This window comes from Monocercomonoides exilis (genome assembly GCF_001643675.1).
Source record: "Monocercomonoides exilis strain PA203 chromosome Unknown scaffold1-2713096, whole genome shotgun sequence".
Taxonomy (NCBI): domain Eukaryota; phylum Preaxostyla; order Oxymonadida; family Polymastigidae; genus Monocercomonoides; species Monocercomonoides exilis.
The window spans coordinates 1168716-1193597 of NW_027150546.1; the positions used below are offsets into that span (position 1 = coordinate 1168716).

Sequence of the window (24882 nt, forward strand, 5' to 3'; positions counted from 1 at the left end):
AAAAGAGACTCTTAAACTCAACTTAATATAATCGCAAAAACCATAGAGCCTGGGATAATGATATATTCAGATTGTTTGAAAGCCCACTCATAATTGCCAGAGCTAGGTTTTGTGCACGAAACAGTTGATTATAGCAAGGAATTTTAAAATAAAACAACAAATTGTCACACTAATAACATTGAAGCGGTTTGAGGAAGTGCAAGAAGGTTTTCTTGACAAAATTGAACAAGCATGCTTCATATACAAATTCGTATATATGCATTTTTATTTTTGATAATCTCAAAATATCCATTCAAGAGAAATTGGTTATTGAACAAGAAAATTTTTCGGATTTATTCGAAAATTCATTAAAAGAAGTTTATGATAATAGTGTAAATGAAATCGAAACAACTTCAAACTTCATTTCATTCATAGGATAAAAAAACTCATATTATTTTTTTTTCTCAACAAAAAATGATTGTCATTATATTAATTATTTGAAAGACTTTTTTCAAATTGTAACACAATAATTCAAATAAAATGAACATTTTTTTGAAACAATTTGTTGAATAAAAGGAGTTTAAAGAATTTTTGAAAATTTCTTTTATAACACGGTATTTTACCAAAATGAACTGTTTTTCACAAATGTGTCATATTGATTATTCATATTTGTTTGTTATCAACAAAGAGTGAATGTTGTTTGTCACTTATAACAATTATCAAATGAAATGTTTGATAGGAATTGTTTTCATATTTAACGTTAGATTGAAAATAGAGCATTCCCTTTATGTGAGTATTTTTTTAAAAATAAATGTCTAAATTTTTATGTAAAGTTCCTTTTGTTAAATTTTCAGGTGAAAATGAAAATTAAATATTTTTATTGAAATTTTATTCCAACTCACAAACTTTCACTAGTATGTAAATTATCACTTCGTCAAGATTTTGTTTTCATAACAGCGAAATTTGGTGAGTGGGAGAAGAAAATTGATAATAATATGAACTTTTCATTTTTTTGAAAATTAAACTTAAGGAACTTCTCAAAATATTTCAGACAAATTGATATTTAATAATTATTTTTTTCGTCCGTTTCTTCTTTCTTTCTTTTTTTCTTTTTATTTTTGACTAATTCGAATTGAAACTTGTGATGATCTCAAAGAATTTTAGTGAAAACTCAACGTTGAAAAAAAATATTTTCGTTTATTTTTTAAGTTTGAAACTTTATTTTTTTCCGTTTTTGATTTTTTTTCGAGTTTCATATAAAATGCAAAAAAATAGGCAACTTTCAATTTGCAAAATTTGTTATCTTTTTTGTTCATTCAGTGTTTCTTTATTTTCAAAAACAAAACATTTATCATATCAAAATCATTTTTTTTTTTTAGTTATTTCATTAAACAATAATATTCTAATGTTTATTCCCTTGTAACTTTTTCTTCTGGTTAAAATTCTGCAATTTTATTTATTAGGTCTTCAAAAGATAGTTTGAGAGAGGTTTTGGCTAGAAACATGGCAATATGATCCAAAATAAACTTCTTTCTTGTACCAAACCGTGGAAAAGATGACCTCAAATGTGACCACAATCCTTCTATCGTGTTCGTACATGCTCCAGTTTCCGGATTAACAAAGTTTCTTTTGCGGCAGACGGTTAAATGTTGATAACCCAGCTCCTCCAACGAAGCATACGCCTACCATTCGTCTGAGACAATGGTCGTTCCGGGCAAAATAAAATAAAAGTTTGAATCAACATAATTAATGCTTTCTTTGTTATATTAGGGATAATTGTCATTAATCATTTAACAGCTTGTCCTCCGTTATGATGCTCCACTCCTCTAAGTATCCAAATTGGTTTATTCACCTTCCTCTTCAATATTTTCTCTTCCACCAGACAGCTTCGTCAATTTCAACTGTTTTTCCAAAGCCTCCGATTGTTTGTTGTTAATCATCCCTCTTTTTAGTGCAACATACTCGTATAATGCTATTCCTAAAACCTTCCGTCTTTTTCACAAAATTCCCAGCAAAGAAGAAATAGTTTTTATTGGAATTTTCAACAAATAATACAAGCAGATTGATAAAGTTGAGGTATATAAAATATTCATTATTGCAAATGCAAAAGTTTTTTTTTGAAAAGTTTTTAATGAAAAAAAACATAAATATGAAAATTTTCCAATAAAATATTTTTTTTATGAAAAAGGATTATGAACATTGCAATGTACAAAATTGAATATTTATTAAAACATTTGGAAGATTTGGAAAATATAAGAATAAGAATAAAAGTGAAATATCTTATTTTGAATTTCATGATTGTTGCATTCCACAATATTGATATTAATTAGTTAGTCTCTATTCCTTCTTTGTATTTTTTTCTCGTTATGAAACAACTCATCATATTTAAAAAGAACTGAATTCTAATATTCTTTTCACATTTCCATTTAAAATCTTTTTGATCGTTTTAATAACAATGCGAATTGAACAAATTTTTTTCTTTTTCCATTTCGTTTTTTAGCCCTTTAAAAAATAAAAACATTTAAAAATTCATTCACGTTTAACTGCAAGAAATAGTTGTCATTTTTTCTTTTTTGACATCAAATTTTTCATCTGACGTGGAATGAATTCAAACTCATTTTATTGAAAATTGAGACTTCGTAAGAATTGTGAAAATTTCATATCTTTTCTTCAATTCTACAAAATAATTCAAATATTTTTTTTTGTGCAATCATTTAATTTATTTTATTCACACAAAATCATTATGATCTAACATTTCCACAAAATATCAAAAAATGGAGTTATTTTTTATTTGTTAAAAAAAAGAATAGTTTTTGAAAAGTTATTTTTTGAACATCAGTTTTTTTTTTTTTTTTTTTTTGAATGGATTATTTACTGAACATTGCACATAAAAGAAATATCATATCAATAAAATGAAGCATTATTCTATAATTCCAAACAAAAAGAGAGGAACAAACTTTTTTATCAATTAAACTATTTTCATAACAATAATTGTTTTAATTCAATAAATTTATTGTTTTTCTTTTATTAATAAAATCCATGAAATACAAAATTTTTACCAACATTATTCATATTGCTAATTTTCAAATTTGATGCTGTAAATATCCGATAATTAAAAAACATTTTTTCCGCTATATTGATTACATCAAGTTTGTGTTTTTGTCCAATTCTTGGAAAGGCAAAAGGAGGAAGCATTCCTTCAAGTTTTCTCAGACAAATCAGTGAATGTCAGATTCAAAATGCTGAAGCTTGCGTTTGCCCATACGATGTGAGCAATGGAATTTTTATCCCTGAATTCAAAAATTATTAAGTGGAGTGACATAGTTTTCGATAATTGTTTAAATATGATATTCAAGTCTTTTCACTGTTATATGCAACAGAAAAGAATCGATTTATCTTGTTTCGCATGGCCTCTGCTTTCAATAAAGAGGAAAACCTTCACACTAATGTTACTCTTTTAAAGTCACTTTGCAAAGAACATTGTCTTTTTCATTGATTGATTCGGGATTCGCATGCTTTCATGGATGTTACAATCATGCAAAAAGTGACAGGTCATTCACATCGTTTGCATTTAAAATTCCTCCGGAATCAAGATTTTCAGCATGTGGACAAAATTTGTTCAATAATTATAAACATTTTTTTAAAAACGAATATCTGATATATATTCTTTTACTATTAATTTTCTCCAAAGAAAATTGGATACAGAGAATAAGAAAATTATCAACGAATTTGTACATGAAAATTCAACAGAATCATTGAAATTAACTTCAATTTGAAATACACTGTGACAGATTGTATTTAAAAAATCTTAATATTTTATTTGAAGATTGTTGAATTGAAAAATTCTCGATGCTTCAATTGAACAAGAATTTGATTTTTGTGTCATCAACTTCTGTAAGAAAATGGATAAATTCAAATATTTTCTTCAACAAAATTTCTAAAATGCACACATTTCTAATAAAGGATTATTATCCTTCGAATTCCAGGAAATACACAAAGAAATGAAAATTGTCATGAAGGATATTGACAAAAATATTCTGCTTTTCGAAATCACGAATGAAGCGGAAGAGGACAGTTTTATTGAATCGAAAATAAACTTGTTTAATACAGAATTTATTTCCCAATTCAATATTGAACAAAATTCATTCTTTTAGAATAGCAATGAAATACAGAGCTTTGATGGAAACAGAAGATCCTCCATGGATAATTGAAAATGTTTTGCGACAGCATATGGTTCAGATTAAAAAATAACTTTGTTAACAATACAGTTCAATTGTTAGACAGTTTCAAAAATTCATCCCATCGTTTTAACTTCTTTGACAAATATTGGAAACTTTTTTTATTTTGCTGCAATGCTGTAAGTTTTCAGTTCAATACATTAGCACTTTATTCAATTTTGTTCTCGAATAGGGAGGATTTCGAACCATTCACAGCGTTTGATGGAAATTATACAGACTTTATTTTTTTCGGTTAGCATCCACAATAACAATTTCACATAACATTCGTCATTCACTTTCTTCAGAGAAAAAGAAAAAAGATATAGATTGCAGAAGGTGAGGGATAGAATTGCTAAGATATTTTTACCAATTTGTATTAGGATCTTTTATCAATAACTCATAAAATTTTCAACCTAACTTCCAGTGAGTTTTGAACATAGAAAATGCAAAGAATGAAGAAGAATTGAGTTTGGACTGATTGAATTAACTCCTTTGACTCGACGAAGCGGGAGTGATGTTATCTCAATATTCAACGAGTCATTTTCCTTAAGTAAAAATGTTTTTTTCAACACCAGAAAAGCTATTAGTTTGGTAGGCAATAAAAATACTTATCTATTTTCAGTGAAAAAAATCAATCGATTTCTTTGAATAATGAACATCTCTCATGAATCGCTTGTTTATTTCTTTGAGAATAATCACAACATTCCAGTTCAGTTATTGTTTTAAGGATATGAAGGAATTATTATTGCTAATCCTTATCTTTCAGAGATAATTCACAATTGGAAATGAATTTATTTGTTGTTTCATGATTATTCCTATGGCAATTGACGTTACACTTCTTCTGGGTGAAATTCATATGATTCAATTTTCAACAATGCCTTTTCTGTGGATCAAACAACAACAACAGATTTCAATTAGGAACAGTTCATTGTTCATGAAATTATTTCTTCAGCACAATTTACACATTCAAAAAAAAGAGAGACCTTTTATTTGTTTCATCAAACACTTAATTGGAAAAGACAAATGAAACTACCAGTTTCCACAAAGCATCAGTTTCAAAAATCAATTCACTAATCACTTGGAAGATTTAACTTTCTTTCAAACAAGAAAACATTAGGTGCGCATTGCAAACTCAAAAAATGCCCTATTGCATTCATTGCTTTTGGAAACAATAATAGTTGAAACACCAAAAAGGTTGTTTATTATTTTAAAGCAAAACATCTCAAGAGGGCAACTCGGGTGAAATGTTCAATTGTCTGTAGCCAAAAGAAGATTGTTTGAAGTCAAATTCTCAGACTTAAAATGATCAAGAAATTCAAACTGAATTTTTTTGAGAATCATCATGTGCTCGCAAAAAATCAACATCAGTATTTTAATCTTTTCAAAATTGATTAATTACAACAAAATTTTTTGAAATTTCTTTATATTTTGTTAATTCAGACAATAAATAAACAATAATCCTTTTTTATTTTTTGTCACTTTCAACTTTTGAACTGATCGATTGTTGGGATATTCTCCGGAAAACATAATAAGAAAGAAGGATATGGAAATATGGGTTATTCTTTTTGCAAAAACGCAATTGTTAAATTATTATATTAATCAAATATTTCATATCATAATCAAATTTCCGTTTCCACTCATAAATCTTCTTTAGAATATCTGATATAGCATTATCTAGAAATAGATTCCATATAAGGAAAGTTTGGTGTATGTCAACAAAAATTTGAGCAAAATAAAAAATTTTTGATTTATTTGAAAATTAAACATTTGCGACTTTTAAAAAAAATTACCCTATATCTAATATTTTATCTTCCAATTTGTTGCAAAAGCTCTCCTCATTGCATTCGAAGAAATAAGTTTTTAACACTTTAATAATTTTTTTCATTCGAAGAAGAAAAAAGAAAAGCTTAACAGATACAATTTTAATATTGTACCACCATCAATCTTGCTCATTTAAAAAAAATCTATTTATATTAAGAGATGAATCTCAAGATAAAAAAAAAGGAAAAAGAAAGCAAAAACAGAAAATTTCGAACAATGATAAAAAAGGAATTTTATTGACAAATAAACGAATTGTGTTTTCAAAACATTTTGAAAACATGGTTATTGTTTTTCAAAGTTGTAAAACTGCAGTTGCATAGAAGATACATAAATATTTTGCTTTTTTACAAAAAAATAATATTCCAAATTCAAACAACAAATTTAATCCTTTTTTTAATACAAATAAAACAATTAAGATTAACACACGGAAATATTTATTTGAAAAATCTTTATGGAAAATAAACCATCATAATAATTTGGATAACAGGAGTAAGAAAGAATTCATCAAATGAACTTCCATATTTTGTTCATCAATATTAATAACGAAATTAAAATTGAATTCACATAACATATTTCGAATAGAAAGTTTATTAAAACTTTTTAAAATTTAACATCTGCAACATTAAAAATAATATATATATAAATATACAAAATAATCACATTATAACACGTTCTCTTTTCTTGTAAATATTAAAAAATATTCATCGAGCAAAACTGCTGATATCTTCTTTTTTGGAGTATTTATTTTTTCGAAAGACAAATAATTAAATTATAAACTCAACGTCAAAAATATCAAACAGTAATTTTTTTAATTATTGAGCTCATCAAGCAAGAAGCACAATACAAATAAAATCGATATCATACAGAACTATTCACTAAAGAAATTGTTGAATGTTTGCAGAAAGAAAATCATTTTGAAAATTTACTTGAAATATTAAACAATCTTTTCTCCCAAGTTGTTGCAGAACTTGTAAAATAATTTTCACATTTAATAAGTTCTGACCAAATAAAACAATCTCATTTGTTAGTGAAAATAACGAAAAAAATTTCAAGATGTTATATTGTTTATTTACATGTGAGAATGTGACTTTGATAACATTTTTACTTTTTTTTTGTGAATGATATGAAAATTGTTATTCAAATACTTGCAATTTTTGAATTATCAGAAAACTTAATCGAAATTTGCTGAATATTGTTTTTTAATAATGCTATTTGTTCCTATTTTTTTGAATTTTCAAAAGGTTCATCCTTTAACATCCAAAAATGAATTGAACTCATTTTCAAATCAACTGTCGAATATTTTTTAACATAAATAAAAATAATGTTTTTAATTTTTGATATTTCCATTCTATTATCAAAATTTCATGCAACAAAAAATGGAACAGCAAGCTTTTTCCTTGTGGTAATTCAGAAGAAAGCATTTTTATTTTCATTTTTTCATATTTGTGGATGATTTTCAAATACATAATCGACTTTTAAAAATTTATTATCTTTTTTATCAAACAAAATTCAAATATTTTCTGGGAAATGATATATAATGATTTTATTGATGATTTTCAGTTGACCGAAGTCTTGAAGCAACAAAATTTCATAATTTCAGTGAAAAAATAATAATTTTATTGAAATTTAGATAATTGATTACTGATTATTCATCACATATAATTGAAAAATGAAATAATTTGGATAATATGTTTGTAATAGCAACAGGATAGTGATAACTATATCTGAGACATTTTGAAAAGTGAAATAACAAAGATAATTTAGATAAGATGCTGTCAAAATCGAATGTGATATCATTGTCAATAATAATATTGTTTTGAATCACATTTTTTGTTTGCGAAACCATTATAAAACTTTTTTATTCATTTCTTATCGCATTAATCACATGGAGAAATATATGTTATCAATTTATTTTCACATTATGTGTATATTTTTAATGAAATATTAATTTTCTGATTAACAAAACTTATTTTAGAAATTATTTCATAAATATGTTTTTCTAAAATCTTTAATAAAAATAATGTCGCAAAAAACCTTTATAGCATGTGGAAAATGAGTGTTTGTGAAGAATTTCAAACAAAGAAAATTATTTATAAAGATATATTTCTTTTCACAAAGTTTTTTGTTTTTCTGCATCTTGAGGCATCACATAAATCACAATCATGTATTCTCACAATTAGCAATGAATAACCAGATGTAGATGTGTGTGATAATTTTTGAAACCATAACTTATTTCGGGGTGTTAATTATTGAAATTTATTATTTCTTGGAAGGTGAATTTTATTTTTGAAGCAGAAAAAAAAAATTATAATAAAAACTTAATAAATGTTTGAACAGATGAAATTTGAGAACATATTTGAGATAAAACAATTTTTTGAACAGATAAAACTTTTCAATATCGATTAATCAGTATTTGAAGTGAATTCTTCAATCGAAACTTTTGATTGAAAAAATATAGATATAAAAATAATCTCCTTCTATCCGATTTTCATCGTTCTTCTAATATTTTGTATCGATATTATCCCTATCAGATAATTATTAAAACAACACATCTTCTTATGCAGTGAGAGAAGAATTATCATCTCCATTGGATTTCTTGAATTCTTCGTCATTATATTCGATCGGAGTTCCAACTTTTTTATTTTCCACATATTAATAAAAAACAATCAATTCATAAATTCTGAAATTTCAATTGTTTTCCATTTTTTCAAATATATATTGCAATTATATCGTCGATATATCTATTTTTTTATTCCACACGAAGGGAGAAATTTCCGAAATTCACTCCAAACAGCTTCAACAGTATTTGAACACACACTTTTTCAGATTTGTATCTGTATTAATGTCATTCAGTGTGATGATTGAATCCAAATGTTTTTCATGAAGCGAAAGCATTCCATTCGTCGGAGTAAATTGTGGAACCTGGAGTTATGTTTGTCATTATTGTTGAGAATAATTGTTCTTTTTTTCTGTTCTTAACTCCAATAATAATGGAATTACCTTTATCTCCAACTGTTTTCATTTCTTTGACGCTGAAAAACCAAACTTGCTTTTTTCTTCTTCCATGGTGATATTTTCTTCGTCTGAGCAGCATATCATCGATTTCGACGATCTGTCCATCTTTTCCAAGCTGTTCAAAATTTTGACACAGGTTTGTAACTCGTTCTTGTAGTGATAAATTCATGTTATATGAAACTGTGTCTTTATTGACATTAAGCAACATACAAATATGCTTATTTTTTAATCGAATGAATATGAAGGCAGCAAAAGTAATAATTTCGAAATTCCCAATCTGGAATTTTTCATATGCGTATTTGCGAACACTGTTTTTCTTGATTTGCAATTCGGACACCTAAAAATTCTATCTTGAACAGAATCCTTTGTGAAATACATTATTGATCCGCACTTCTCGCACTCCATCTTTTTGTCCGATAACACAGACATCATTAACCAATCTCAACAATTTTCCTCATTTTGAAACAATGTTAAATAAGAAGAGGTTTCACTTTTTTCCTCGATTTTTCATTTGATTGAAATAATCACTATCACTTGTGTGGAAATTGTTTCTGTTAATTCTCGATAATATAATAGAGAAATTGATCCGAATTTTTGAGGCTGTTAATTTGCAACAATCAATAAAAAAATATCAATCAATATTCATTTAACATTGTCTTTTTTTTCAATGATAAAAAACGATAAATACAAAAAATATTATAAAAACATAGGCATTATTGAATTTTTTTCTTTAAGAAATTTTTGATTTTTTTTTAATCAAGAGTGAAGGAAATACGGAAATAGAATACTGTTAAAGATTCACACCCACAAGATCTTAATATTCGATAAATGCACAATGAAAAATTTGTCCATCCTATTTCAAAAGAAAAGATTGCGAAAAAATTGTGAAGTTGTTAATTAAATAAAAATGAAAACCTTTTCAACATTTTTTAAATTAACAGTTTCTGAATCACTTCATTTTCAACTTAAAAATAAACACTGTTCAAACAGTTAATAATTGAATTTTTTTGTTCTGGAACTTTTTTTCTTTCATTTAAAACAAAATATTTGACTTTATGCATTTTCATTGAAAAATTATGCTTTTTTTTTAACTATTTGTGATTAAAAAATAGGAAACAAATGGGCTTATATTTTGAAATTCGTTTTATGAAACGAAACATAATGTTGTTGTATCAATGATGTTTTTTTCCAGATAAAAAAAATCAAATTTTTTTTGAAATCTGAGAAAGTTTAATTATGTTATTAGAAAAATAATTTTTCAATACTTTATGCATTAAAAGCTTGAAAACCCGAAATTTCCCCCATTTGTTCATTTTTTCACAATCACAGTCACATGAAAACACTCGTAAAATTATATAATTTAATTTTTATCTTTTATTATTAGATATATTTCATATGGATGATTTGCAATCCTTGGCAATTATTTTGATTTTTCAAAAAAAAAAAGAATCAATATTAAAAATATTTTTGTAAAAAATTGTGAAAATGAATTTTTCAAACGAACGTATTAATAATGACAAAGATAAAGATTAAAGTAATATGCAATAAATATTATCAAAACACCTGGAAAACAGTTCACATAAATGTTAAAGATTATGTATTTGTTTAAAATGAATAAATGAATATGATATGAACCATTTAATGGAAAAGTGATTTTTGAAAGTCAATTTTGTATGTTTAACTGTTTTATCTTCTTTCCATTTTGAAGATGATCCATTATCTCCAACTTCATTTTGAAATGTTTCTGAAGAAGAAGTTGTTGAATCATCATCAACATTTATATTCAGTGAGATATTATCTTTATCTGGAACATCATCTTCACTTTTTATATACTTTCTTTCTTCTTCTTTTTTATCATAATTTAATATATCATCTCCGATTTCTATTTCCATTTCATCAGTTTCATCAGTATCATCATGATGAATTTTCAATTCCATTTCATTTCTGCTTTTTTTTTCAAAATTTCGTCAGATCGAGATATATCCAATATGAACTGTTCAAAATTGTAATCTTTTCTTTTTCTATTTGAAAATTGAGATAAATAATCAGGAAAAAATTTTATTCTGATACCATGAGAAGGAAAAAACGAACTGAAATAGATCCAAAAACCTTCTATATTGTTTGAACAAGCTTCAGAATCTGGATCGTCACAGTTTTGTTTGTGACAAACAGTTTTGTGAATGTGAACTATTTCTTCAAGACAATAGTTAGCCTTCCACTCATCAATATGAATTTCTGTTCCTTTTTTAATATATTTTTCAATAATTGGAATCAATGTTCTTTTGCTTCTATTTGGAACAGTTTGAATTAGTTTTTTTGCTTCCTCTTTATAGTTTCTTTTCTCAATAGCTCCAAAAATCCATATTTGTTTCTTCATCCTCCCTCTTTTGTACTTCCTCCTCCTCCATATTGCCTCATCAATTTGAACAATAACTCCTTCACCACCTCGTGAAACATTTTGCATGTTGATTAGTTCTGTTGCAACTGTTTTTATTGCACTCCCCCAATATCCTATTGAAGATTTCGTAACATCTGTGATCAGTCTGATTTGAGTTACTGATAAACCAATCCATAACATCTAAATAATAAGAAGAATTTGGTTCAATTTCTGATGAGACCCGAAAAAAACTGTGTTCTTGAATGCTGAACGTTTGATTGAGCACTCAAAATTTGAAAAATTTGATATATGTTGATTTTTTCATAATATGATTTTGCAACATTTCGGATAAGTTGCATTTTGATTGTTCATCGCGTAATCGGAAAACCATTTTAAAGTTGAATGAAAGTTTGAAAATTTTTGAAACATTGATGAAAAAAAATACCAATTTGCATTTTTGTGGTTCGATCATATCAAATGATGAAAAATCATTGTATTATTTATTCATTTTTCATATTTTTATGTATTTTTTAAAAAAACTTTTGTTATATAATAATGAATATGTGCTTTCACATAAAACGAATGAAAAAGAAAAAAATCTAACAAAGCAATATTAACATAGATATTTGGGCACCAAAAAAGTGACTTAATGAAAATTTATTTTTGAAAATACGAATAATATTTTTTTTTTTGTATATCACATTTTTTCAGACAAAATTTTCTGTTTAAAAATTTCTCATGAGCATAAACAAACAAACATTGAAAAGTTCAAATATTTTGCAAAAGACATCTTCATGTTTATTTCAGGTGAAGCATTTGTTTTTAAAAAACAATTGTGATAATAAAAACACTTGTATGCAAAATATCTTTTCAAAAACAAACAATCTTTGAAAAATCAACACACGGAAAAAAGTTATGATTTCAAAAATAATCTCCTGTTATTTTTAATGACATGAGACCATTTTCATTGTTTGTTTCAAAAAAATGTTCATCAGATGAAAATTATTTTATTATAATGCGGATTTATATATGTGTTATTATATTTGAGTTCATTACTTTTTTCAGAGTGTTTATTCTTAGAAGGTTTTGTTTCTATGGAGAGGTTTTATTCATTCAAAACAGAAAAATTATTTCAATTATTTCAAAAAGCCAATGTTCACGATGAAGAAAAGAAAAAAAATTTTTTTGAAAAAATATTATCATAATTTTTCAGTGCATAATTATTATAATTCCAACAAATATTTCGAACCAAAATAATTGAAGAAAAAAATGAATTTTTTGAAAAAAAATGACTTATTTCATTTTTTGGCCATATAAACATTTTTCGATGAGTTCAAAAGAAACATTTTTTGTCATGTGGGGGATAATACGGACTTTCAAGCATTTTTTTGCACAAAGCATGAAAAAAATGTTCCTATTCTAACATATTAAACTTAACCAGATTTCAAAACAAATTTGATTTTCATATTTGCAAGCAAATATCATTGATAAAAAACATTAAGTTTTGTGACATCACATTTATTTCAGAAAATAAACCCATTTTTTTTAATTTTTTGATCACAGAAAGTTCATCTTTAATGTATAATTTTTCAATGAAAATGCCTAAAGACAAATATTTTGTCCCATGTTTTCGTCAGAGGATATTCAATTCAAAATTTTGGTAAATTTTGATCAAAAATGTGGATTTCAGATTATTAGAAAACTCAATGTGTTTCAATGACCATGATAGACTTTTTTTGAATTCAGGAAATGCAGTTTCCAACTTTTTTTCGTAGTTAAGAATCGAAAAGAACTGCACACAAATTCACATACTTTAAAGCATTACATTTATGTGGTTTGTTCTTTGTGTTTTATTTTTATTTTGATATCAATAAAATAATATTTTGTTCTTTTCATAGACAATAGCACGACCATTGATAGTAAATTTATTTCGACAAGTTTTTCAATGAAAAAAGATTATTTTTATTTTCGCAGGTTTATTGATCACTAATTTTCTTTGTCTTGATAATTTGTGCCTTTCATTAATGCGATTTATTATTTATTTTGAAAATGTTAAAAAAAAACAGAAAAATAAATTGTTCTTTTCTTTTGTTTTTCTTTTTTCAGTAATGTTTTTATTTCTTTTTTTATTCTGAAAATTATAGTTTCTATAAATTGAAATTGCTATTCCTTGCTTTTTTTTAAAAAAAAAGAGTCATCTTGATTCTTTGTCAAAAACAGTCAAAACTTGAAGTTTGAAACAACGCCATTAACAAAATGTTTGACAATCAAATTGCATAGTGATTTCCTGAATGATTATTGTTTGAGATGAAAAGATTGAAAAGGTTTGTTATGTTTTTCAGCTTTTCACGATAGTTTATTTCTCACATATCATTTCTTTGGATTATTCTCACTTTCATCAGAATCCGTAAAAATAACATATTGCTCAGATAATCTTTTGAGCAAATATTTCACCGACTACATGGAATTTTTTTTGTGCAATTTTTTTTTTCTTCCGAATTATCTTATTCGTCGCTTGATGAAAGATTTTCTTTTATGCAATCTCTGCTGTCAAGATCTTTTGTCCTTTTTGTTTTTCACATATTGGATCTGGAAAAGCGATGATCAATTTCAAGAAATGATTCGACAGAACTATCCTAACAACTTGATGAAAAGCTCATAAGTTTTTGAACATCATTTTCACCAAATAATTCTGATATTCATAAAATCAATCTTTCGTGTTCACAACTTCGATGAAAAACATGAACACCCTAAATTCTTTCTTCTTCTTCTTGTGAATCAGTTGGATCTAATTCGAAATCTGTTGAAAAAAAGTTATCGTCAGGCTTAGTATTGTCACCAGTATTTTTGTTCGAAGTGAGATTCGATAGTTTAGAATCAGTTTGTGTTATTTTTGAAGATGATTGTTTTTCCTTATTGTTTTATGTCGCTTTTTGCTTCATATTTTTCATCTGAATATTCTCAACTCTTTCATCATCATAAATAGTCATTTTCTTTACAAAGTCTTGCCATTCATTCAGAACTGCATTTGATGTTATTTGTTAACCAGAGATGGACCATCTTTTCGTCTGTCTATCTGGTTTCACACCGAAAGGCAAGGAATCCAAAGTGCGCATCAGAACATGAGATATTTGGAAAGATGTCATTCCAGCTTTGTCGAACCTATGCCGTATTATTCTTGGAGTTGTTGCATAACTTGAGCAATCAGCAAAAGCTTTCAAGAAAGAAAAAAATATTTGGGAGAAATCTGAAGGAATTTTGCAACGATATATTCTTTAGCACATTCCTGCAATAGTTTTAAGTCCTGCTTTGAAAAATGACCATTCAATTATCTGAATGCTGGTTGAACTTAACAAGATTCTTATTTCTATTAAAATTCAAATTTTTGAAAGACAAAGATTTTCATGAATTGATTCACAAATCCAAGATTAAGATTTCAGCAGCCAATTACATTTGTCTCACTCATTCTTATTCAACAAGACATTTGAGGAAGAATATTCGTCCTTTTGAAATGAAGAAACAAAATCCTTTCATAAATTGTTTTCTATTTCATCTGCATAAATGCGCTTATCATGTGAAAGAAAGTTGTGTTGAGAATGCGTTAAGAAAAACTGTGAAAAAATCTGTTAAAGTTCAGTGGATTTGCATTTAAAAGTTGTTCCAATTTTTGCTGATTCAAAATCAAAAGAATTTGAAATTGGATCACAATCGCAAACTGAGCCACTTGACATTTTGAATGTTTAAGAAATGTTTAAATCTTTTTAGGATTCATCATCATCGATGTTTTTTTGATTTCGAGAATGAATGAGTGATGATTCTTTGCTCGGCGATGAACGTTGCTCGATAATTTTTGTTGAATCAAAAATTGAATTCCACTCCTATTGCATCATTTCATTGATGAATGTTTTCCTTAACTGTTCTAATTCTTGTTTTTCGTTTGTTTTTATTTTTCTAGTTTTTGGTTCTTGTTATTCTTGAAGACGTCGATTCATTTTTTTCCCATATTTTTGTTGCTTTTGAATATGTGGAAACACGTTTGTCAACATTATTTCTTCGAATAACTCTTTTGATACCCAATTTTTTTTATATGAGCAATATATAACAATCATCACTTTTCTGTTCTTTAATCTCTTTTCAAAATTAATAATGTGAAATGTGATAAGTTGGCAGACAGAATCCATTTGCTCTGACGATTAAAAGAAGTGTAATGTTATGAAGAGGAAATTTTTTTAAAGAAGAAATGAATGAGCATTTATTCAACACAACTCTGAAGTTTTTTCTCCGATCTGAAGATTGACAACTGGTTTCATCCTGCTATAATATGAACGAAGGATGATATTTCTTTCACTTCATTTGTTAACGTAAATGCATCAAAAACGAAAGAATATTGTTTTTCAAAAAAGCCCTCAGTCGAGTATGGCCCAATTTCATTACGCAATATTTTTTGAGTTGTTTGCGTCTTTCAAGAAGGCTGTACACCCATCGCATGCTTGGAATCCCAATATATATATCGGATTTTTCTGAACTTTGTATTCTAATCCTCCTTACCCAAAAATAATGACGAAAAAAAACAAGAATCTTATCCAAACTATTTTTGGGATATCTTTTATTGTCGGCCGAGTGACAACATCGTCCAAATTGAATAGTATTTCTTGCAATCTTTCTTTTTCTTCTTCCGATAAAAACTTTGGCCTTCCATTTTTTCCTGTTAATTCTCCTTTGGAGATCATTCGAGAAGCTCTTTGTTTGCTATAATAACATTGTGCTGTCATTTTATTTATTAAATCTTTTTGTTTTTCCTTTTATCCATCTCTGAAAACAAATTGAGAAAGATTGGAAAAAGAGAGAAACCTTATTTATTTGTTTTAAGGTATAAAAAAGTTTAAAACTCTTATTCAAATATTTTCTAACCTGTTAAATTATTTAAGTGAAGAAAAAATATAAATGAAATAATTACAAGATAATTTATCAAAAAATGTTATTGGAGAAAGATCATTTATTGTGCGTTCACAAATGTTTTTTATTTTTTTTCAAATAACAAAGAATAAACAAACATCCAAAATTATAATTGTTTTTTTAAAGTCTTTTAAGATTTGAAAAAATTTGTTTTTTAACAAGATTTGTTTTTGGCAAACATTTCTCATCAAAATTCAAATTCTATTCAACACAAATATATATATCGGAAATGTTTTGAAAAATTTTTAGTGTTTTATTTTCATAAATTTTTTTAAAAAAATCTCATACATTTTTATCGAATTACTGTTCCCAAATTTGAAAATTCGCAGAAATGTGTATTATAACCATGTTAAGATTTTGGTTTTGATATCTATTTGAGTGAAGTTTTATACGTGGAAACAGAAATTTGATCAAAATATGAAATTTTAATTCTATAAGAATTTTAAACAAAAGGAACCATACAAAAAATTTAGACATTTGTGTGATTATTTATGAAATCATATTTTTTCTGTAACAATATTCTGTTTGAAATTCTGTATTGCATTTTTGTTAATGAGCATTGAAAAGTGAAAACGCTATCTTCAAAAAAATTGTCATGAATACAACAAAAAAGTTTGCTTTTGCAATAGTTGCAATTTAAAAAAATTTGGATATGATAATTATCTAGCCATTTACAAAAGAATATAAAAAATTCAACCCCTCGAAAAAAGTTATAATTTCAAAAATAATCACACGTATGAACGATAGAAAAAGCCGATATGACAGAAATTTCATTCTGGAAAAGAATATTTCATGATTTGTTCAAAACTTTTGAATATCGAAATAATTCTCATTACGAACATAATATATGATAATTTGATGATTATTTTTATAATCAAATTTATCTTTCATAATATTTTTGTTTGAAAATTTGTGAAAAATATTAAAAATTAAACACTGAAAAATTATAATACAATTTATTAAGTATTTTTCAGATATTCTTTTTTTCCATCGGTAATATGAAACAATGATAATGCATTCTGCATAAAAATGAGTAATTTCTTATCAAAAGGCAAAAAACTTTTAAAAGGAAGCACTCCACAAAAAAGTCATAATTTCGGAAAGAACAACATAAACCACAACGCCTCTGTATTTGGTGTCGGACATTCAACAAAATGAACAAGTCGATCAATGAAATAAAAAGGATAGGCTGAATGAGAAACGTGCAAAGAAATAAACAAAATCATTGTGGTGTTGTGTAAGCGAATAGTGAATACTGGTGAAAACAATAAGTCATTTTTAAGTTTGGAAAGATGTATCGTTGAAAAGGTTGTTCTATATGAATATAATGGAGAAAGCCAATTAACTCTCAACAGCAGACGATTAATCAACAACACCTCTGTTGTGTGAGAAACACTAATTGAGCTTCAAAACTTCTTTATTCATGAACGTCATTTCCTTAGCTCTTTCTGTTTCCAACTCTCATATTGTCACTTTTGTTTTATCTTTTTTCTTCTTTAACTCTCGCTGTTGGTTATTTGTATTCGAGATTAGGAAGGTTTGTGTGATTGGTATTGTGGTGCTTTCATGAAAAGGGAACAGTGGGAGTTAACAGTCGAAGTGAACAGTTGTGCAGGATGTTATGATGGTTATAAAAATTGACTGAGTTGAAAGAAATGTTCGTTGCACATTCGCCATTAATTCCACCATTTCTGACGTTGAAGATTTTGGTAGCTGAGATAATTTTGACAGTTCCAACGATTGAACAGGTTTGCAGGAAAACGGAGGGGAGAAGGCTGCTTGGAAAGGCCTTGGCAATTTTTGCTGCATTCTGGCAGATATGATTACTTTAAATACGATCGTGAAGGTGTATGTGCTGAATGTGACAACATTGAGTGATGCGAGATAAACACTTCTGGCACACCCTTCAAGGAAGAAGCTGAAATTGAGGTAACTTTTAATGAATATGATCTGATTTCTTTTTGAACACCACCTTGATTCATTGCCCATTTTGCCAGTTCTCCAACTCTATTAACTGTGAGAAGCGTTTTCACCACTGCATTAAGAAGAAACGTGTATTGGTGAGGTTAAGTCTCATTCACTCTCCTCCACAATTCCAAAACTGCTCTGAAAGGACAAATTTTCTTTTGGTCATGTCTCAGAGCTCGAATTGTAATAAATAAATGATGAAAGTGGGTCTTTCTCTTTGATTTCAAAAAAGTTTCATCTTTTGTGATGAGAGATCATAACATGGATATAACAACAAAATTGTCAAAGCTGCATGATGAAAGCAACACGAATAAAACGATGCATTTTAACGTGAGGAAATTAAATGTTAGTTGAAATATCGTTTGTAACATTTCATAGAATTTAAAAAAACTGATTTGGTTACAACATTGATGTGAATGGTGTTCGAGTGATGTGACTTCTGGCAAACGATCTAAAGATTCAGTCCACAATTGCTGCTTCTCCTAAATCTTTATCGAACACGAGTTTTGAAATGAGTGATATGGCTGAACGTGTCAACTCAATATCGAATAAAAATTGTCTAAATCATTCAAAGAAATTTGCTAACAAATAAGCCTTTCCCCCAAATTCTCTACTCGTTCGGGCATCCAGTTCCATCAGGAAAGCCTGCTAATTTGCCAAATAAAGAATATCCAAAAGAATACACTATCCACGTCGTCTTCCACATGCTCCATTTCAATTCAATGGTTAATCTGTTGTCAATGTTGTCTCTCTCTGCTGTTCTGAAATAAAACTGTTCACCTCTCTGTCTTACCATAACTTTGCTGCCATGTACTGTCCCGGTGGAAGCGTTGCACCCGCTTGAGTCATTCCTATTCCAGGCTTCAAACAATAATTGCTGTGATTCCAGATTATGCAACGCGTCATTAACTTGTACAAGAGCTGACTCCACACCTGCCCTCTCCAATTCGGTAGGAGCAGAATTGCTCTCGCTTTCTCTGCTGCTATCTTCCGAAGTGTCGGAAGCAAAAGCGGAATTGGAGGATGTGCCCAAACTATCTCCTGACTCCACTTCCATGCGAGACAGTCTTCGCACATGTGGCTTCCTTGTACGCACCACCTTCTCAGTTTGTGGTTTCATCTTGATGCGAATGCGAAGATGGCAGGTTGCATTTTCATTTTTCGCAGAACTTCTTCTATCACTTTCGTTTTTTATTTTGTAGTCTCCCACTCGCTCCAGACGAGATTGAGCGTCTGCTTCTATATTGTTTGCTCCCGGAATATGAACTGCTTTCACTACTAGTTGTTCCTTCGTCATAAGGCTGTAAATCCTCTTTAATAGACATCTCAGAATTCTTCCTGCTCCTCAACGATTGATGTTGAAAACTGCTGACTTGTTGTCCGATCTGATCAGCAGGCGATTCATTTTATGTTCTGACTGTCACGCTGAATGATATGTGGGAGACAAACTTCTTTTGAGCAATTTGCAGAATTGCTCTCTCAGCTGTTGGCGATGCATCCGTTGTTAATATAAACTGCCAATGAAGCAACAAGTTGAGCCTGTGTATCTGGATGTGGAATAGACGGGTTTGCAAGAACTGAATTTGTACACAGACATTGTGACTGAATCGGAATGATCCACTACATCCTGCCTTCTTTATTGCATTGGATAAAACTTCGCAAAGCTTATTTATATTGGGGAAAATACGGACTTTCAAGCTTTTTTTGAACAAAGCATGAAAAAATAGTTTCTATTCTAACATATTTAAACTTAACCAGATTTCAAAATAAATTCGATTTTCATATTTGCAGGCAAATATCATTGATATAATAACATTATGTTTTGCAACCTCAAACGAATTTCAAAAATTAATCCATTTATTTCAAATTTGTTGATCACAAAAAATCATCTTTGATACATAATTTTTCAATGAAAATGCCTAAAGTCAAATATTTTGTCCCACATGCAGTATGGTATCCATCACAACAAATCTGAATGAACTGTTTCATCCCACAAATCCTGAAAAATGCCTGATTCTCATTTGCACGTTTCTCAATGCAATTTTTGGCCATCTTTTGCACATTGCGCACACGTTCAACCTCCTCTTCTGTTCCAAGCAAACACTCATCTGGTTCGTATTTCATTCCCATCCTAGAAATGTGAATGCCAGCATGGGATACGTCACGCTCTTCTCCATGTTGATGATGATACACAACGTTTCGAACCACTGATCAATCTCTCATTTTATTTTTGTAAATTCTTCTTCATCTTTTTTAGTGAGGAGTACGTTATCGATAAAAGAAACACAACGAACGTTCCATCCATTTCTCATTTTCTTTACTGCCTCCAACACGACCTTTGCAAAGATGCGAGGAGCATTTTTCATTCCGAATGGCATGCATTCGAATTCGATGTTCTTGTCATAGAGCTTTTATGAAAGGAAAGGGATGAATATTTCGCTCACTGGAATCTTAAATTGTGCTTTAAAAGTGTCTGGTAATGTTGAAAAGTCTTCTTTTTTTTTAAGCTTCTCGAATGTGCACAAGTCTTCCATCTTGAAATGAGTATCCTTTACGCTGAATTCAGAGGGACGCAGTCCAAGGCTTGGAGGTATTTTCCGTTCTTCTTGTGAATGAAGAACAGGTTGCTGAGATATTTGACAACCAATTTCTTTTGATCCCTTTGAATTCTGGCTTGAACTCCTTCCTTCACCTTGCGTGAGCATTCTTCTCACTCTGTCTCCGTCAAATGAATCCTTCCCATCCGCAACTTCATTTTCCAGCATTAATCTTTCCTGTTTCCGTTTCCACACAGGCTCGACTCCGTTGGAAATTAATCTTTTCACTTGCATGTGTATTCATGACTGGAGGTAATTTTTCGTTCAATCTCTGACGATCCAATCAATTGCACCTTCTGGGAAGTTAACTCCTCAGCTGAAAGGATTTTGAATATGTTCATGTTTTTACCCCTGATATAGACACAGCTATCGATTATCCGAGTATTGGGTTTTACACAGATTCCTCTTCTGAAAAAAAAGATGCTTCACTGCGAGATTCGTCCTCACGAACGGTTTCTTCTCCTTCTCCTGATCGTTTAATTTGAATGTGCATGTTTTATTATATCCTCATGGAAATCTGAAAAAGGAGGATCATCCATTTCTTCTCTATATGCCTTCGCAGCAGCGAAACCCTGACGTCCTGCCACTCTCGTTATTCTGCTTTCCAGTAATGCTTCCGTTACCAGAGTGAGCGCATCCTAAATTGGAGTCCTCGCGTCTTCGCGTGCTGAGTCTCTCGTAAATAACAAGGCCTTAATGGAAAAGCAGAGCTTTTTTTTAATTTGTTCCCCTGCTTTATCCAGGGAATCTGATGCCCACTTGGATGTAAATTCGGGCTTACGAATTGAAGAAGGGTTGAACGGAGCCGGGGTTGTTAAATAATTGTATTCAATTGTTCTGCAACATCTCTTTTCCCGACCGGAATGTCAAAAATAATGTGAGATAAAACGCCACCAAAGAAATCTGCAGCTTCTCTTTCTAGGATTTCTGAAATTCAATATTCTTTGTCACTGTTTCTTTATTCACCTTGTGACTGTGAAGAAGACTGCGGGATAAAAAAAACGGTTCTGGCTGAGTGAATTGCAAATTTAAACTCGGAGGAAGAAGAAAATTTTCTTGGGACGGAAAAGAAGCCCTGGAGCGGGACTGAAAGATTGCATCACAGGTTGTTGTCACAGAGATTTGAATTCTTGATATTGCTACGAGGCAAATGCATTTATGTTTTGTGTGTGTTTATCAAATAATTTGTTATCGACTGTTTTCTTTATTAAAAGGGCATGCTTCCATAACAGAGGAATTATTAATTCATCAATAATTCTTGCCAATAAATTATATTGTGCTTGATAATTCAAAAATGATCAAAAATAAATAAAACATTTTTTCTAAAATGAGTATAAATATTAAATTTTTTTCAAAAAATAATAAATCCATATCATTTTTGCAAGTGGTCAAATACAAATATATACAAGATCTCGATATTGATGTTTTTCATTGAACTTCTGTAACGTTTCAAAAAAAAATTGAAACAATGACAAATTGTTTAACAATTTTTTTGTTGTTTTGTTAAAAAATGAAAATTTTCCGTTTCCACGATTTTTTGATTAAACAAAAATATAAAAAACGAATTGACAGACAGTGAAAAAAATAAATAAAAAATATTGAATTTCAAATCTTGACGATCGAGCTCCCGATAATTTTTTTGTTATTGACTGTATATTTCAGTTGAGGTATTTTTTTTACAAAGATTTGTCAGTGAATGTCATTGACGATCACTGACAATAAAGACTCTAACTGATATTTCATATGCAAGAATCGAATATCTTTCAAAGTGCTAAATATAACATTCAAAAGTTTTCGAAATTGATTGTTTTATTTTGCAATAATTTTATTTTGTTTTGTATTTTTTTTGTTTTTTTAGAATTATATGAAATTACATCTTGTCATATTACAGATGCTTAATCAAAATTATTAAAACAAATATTATTTTTCAAAATATGATGTTTTCAGTGACTTTTTGAAATTTCATTTGAAATGAACGATTCAAACAAATCTTCATCAAACAACGAGAAAAAGAAAAAGAAAATTTTCCTTTATAAATTGAAAGAAATAATCAGTTAATTATTTAAAACCTTTCATAATAAATGAGTTCAATCAAAAACATTTCCATATCAGTAATTTTTCTTTCATCATTTACACCAAAAATAATTCTAATTCGAAAAAAAAAATAACTCATTTTCGAAAATTTATTAATTCGATTTCGAAAAAGAATAAATCGGTTTCGAAATGAAAATTTTTTTGATTTGAGGAATAAATAACTTGTTTTTTGTGTTTTTAATTCTTTTAATTTTTAACTCATCTATTCACTAAGTTAATCAATATTTCAAAAATGTCGTTTTTTCATAAAAAATCATTCCTCAAAATTGAAAATTTGATAATTGAAGTCATTTCAAAAAGAAAACGAACACATTTTTATATCAAAAATCTATGTTTTTCTTATTTCCACGAAAAAAACCGAAAAAATAAAGTTTAATTTTTTCGAACATTTTGTAATTCAATAAATGAGTCAAAAATTCCATCTTTCAATCAGGTTAATCAAAAAATGAATTATTCTTTAATAAATTTATCTTTTGAGTGATGATTTTTAAAATTGTCAAAAAACAAAAAATTATTTAATAATTATATTTGCAGTTAAAATAACACTTTTCTTTGAGTAATAATTTTTGATATGTTAATGAATATCTTTAAATATTCTGAAATCTATTCTCGAGATATATTTTGCATTTAAGAAATGAATGAATATAAAAATCGAAACATTATTCTTTGAAATTGATTTGGGTGATTTTTTTTGATATCATAAAAAATTACGAAGTTTGATCATAAAAAATTTCCATTAAGGGTGGGGTTGATTAGAAAAATGAAAGTGATGATCTCACGAATATATTGCAAAAATTATTATTATAATTATTTATTTGTTGATTTAAATTTGTTTCCAATTGTTTTTATCACAAATTTTGAAAAAAGTATTAATTTTTATTCAAAAAATTACAAAACTGAAGCAAACAGTACGAAACAGATGTTCACTGGTATTTGAAGCATGAAAACAATAATAACAATATGAAATCAATAATTTTTTAATATGAAAATTAGTTTTATGATGTTATTACAAAGAAATTATTTAATTAATTTTGTAGATCTTAAAACATTTGTGAAAAATAAACAATTTTCAAAAATTAACATCGAAAAAGATTATAGTTAAACAAGATATTTATCAGATATACAAATGTTTGCTGTTTGTTTTTCTATAAAAGCAAATAATACTTTGAAGAAGTTATTAAAAAAATTGATCAAACAATGTTAAAAAAAATTGCAATGAAATAATAAATAAATAAGGAAATTGGGGAATTTTCACTTTTTTTAACTTAAAAAACTTCTGTCACATAACCATTCTCATCTCTTAAATCTTTTTTTATCAGATTAGCTGAAAGAGAAACTAAGTCCCTCTTTTATCGCTTCTCTTTCAGCTAATCTGCTTTTGTCAAGCTGCTCCTTTTCAATGCTGACTTCTCAAACACCACTTGTATATGCAATGGCTGAGGCGGTGGAAGTGTATGTACCTTTTAACAACTGCATCCCCATAAACTGCAATCTCCTTTCATTCATTGTTTAAATCATCCTGCTCTTCCTTCTTTCACCTTTTTTAACGTTTTTTTTGATGTGAAATATTCGCCATGTTTTTTGATCGATTATCATTATAATCTCAGCTTCTTGCTTCTGTGCTCTTCCTGCTTTATCTTTCACGCTCTCCCATATCAACCTCTACGCCCCTGGTGCTGCCTCTCTCATCTTTGTGTTCGATGTTGACTCCAACAGCTCTTTCGTGTATCTCATTTCCACAAATCTCACCACTGCTTCTTGCAACGTTGTTCTTCTCAATCCTCTGAGTAATTTCCATTTTTCTTCTTCTTCTTCTTCTTCTGTGTATCTTTTTCCTTTTGCTTTTCCCCCGTTGAAC

At 28.3% G+C, this 24882-nt stretch overlaps 2 protein-coding genes across 2 annotated transcripts; both read right to left on the reverse strand.

The window, feature by feature from the left end:
• Positions 1-18943: 18943 nt before the first annotated feature.
• On the reverse strand, positions 18944-19630 carry MONOS_12890 (uncharacterized protein; the record flags this gene model as incomplete). Its single annotated transcript, XM_067865547.1, has 1 exon — positions 18944-19630. The coding sequence occupies one exon, from the start codon at positions 19628-19630 to the stop codon at positions 18944-18946; it is 687 nt and encodes a 228-aa protein (XP_067736328.1).
• Positions 19631-20744: 1114 nt separating this feature from the next.
• MONOS_12891 (uncharacterized protein) lies at positions 20745-21164 on the reverse strand (the record flags this gene model as incomplete). The annotated part of the gene is made up of 1 exon (XM_067865548.1): positions 20745-21164. The coding sequence occupies one exon, from the start codon at positions 21162-21164 to the stop codon at positions 20745-20747; it is 420 nt and encodes a 139-aa protein (XP_067736329.1).
• Between the last annotated feature and the right edge of the window lie 3718 nt (positions 21165-24882).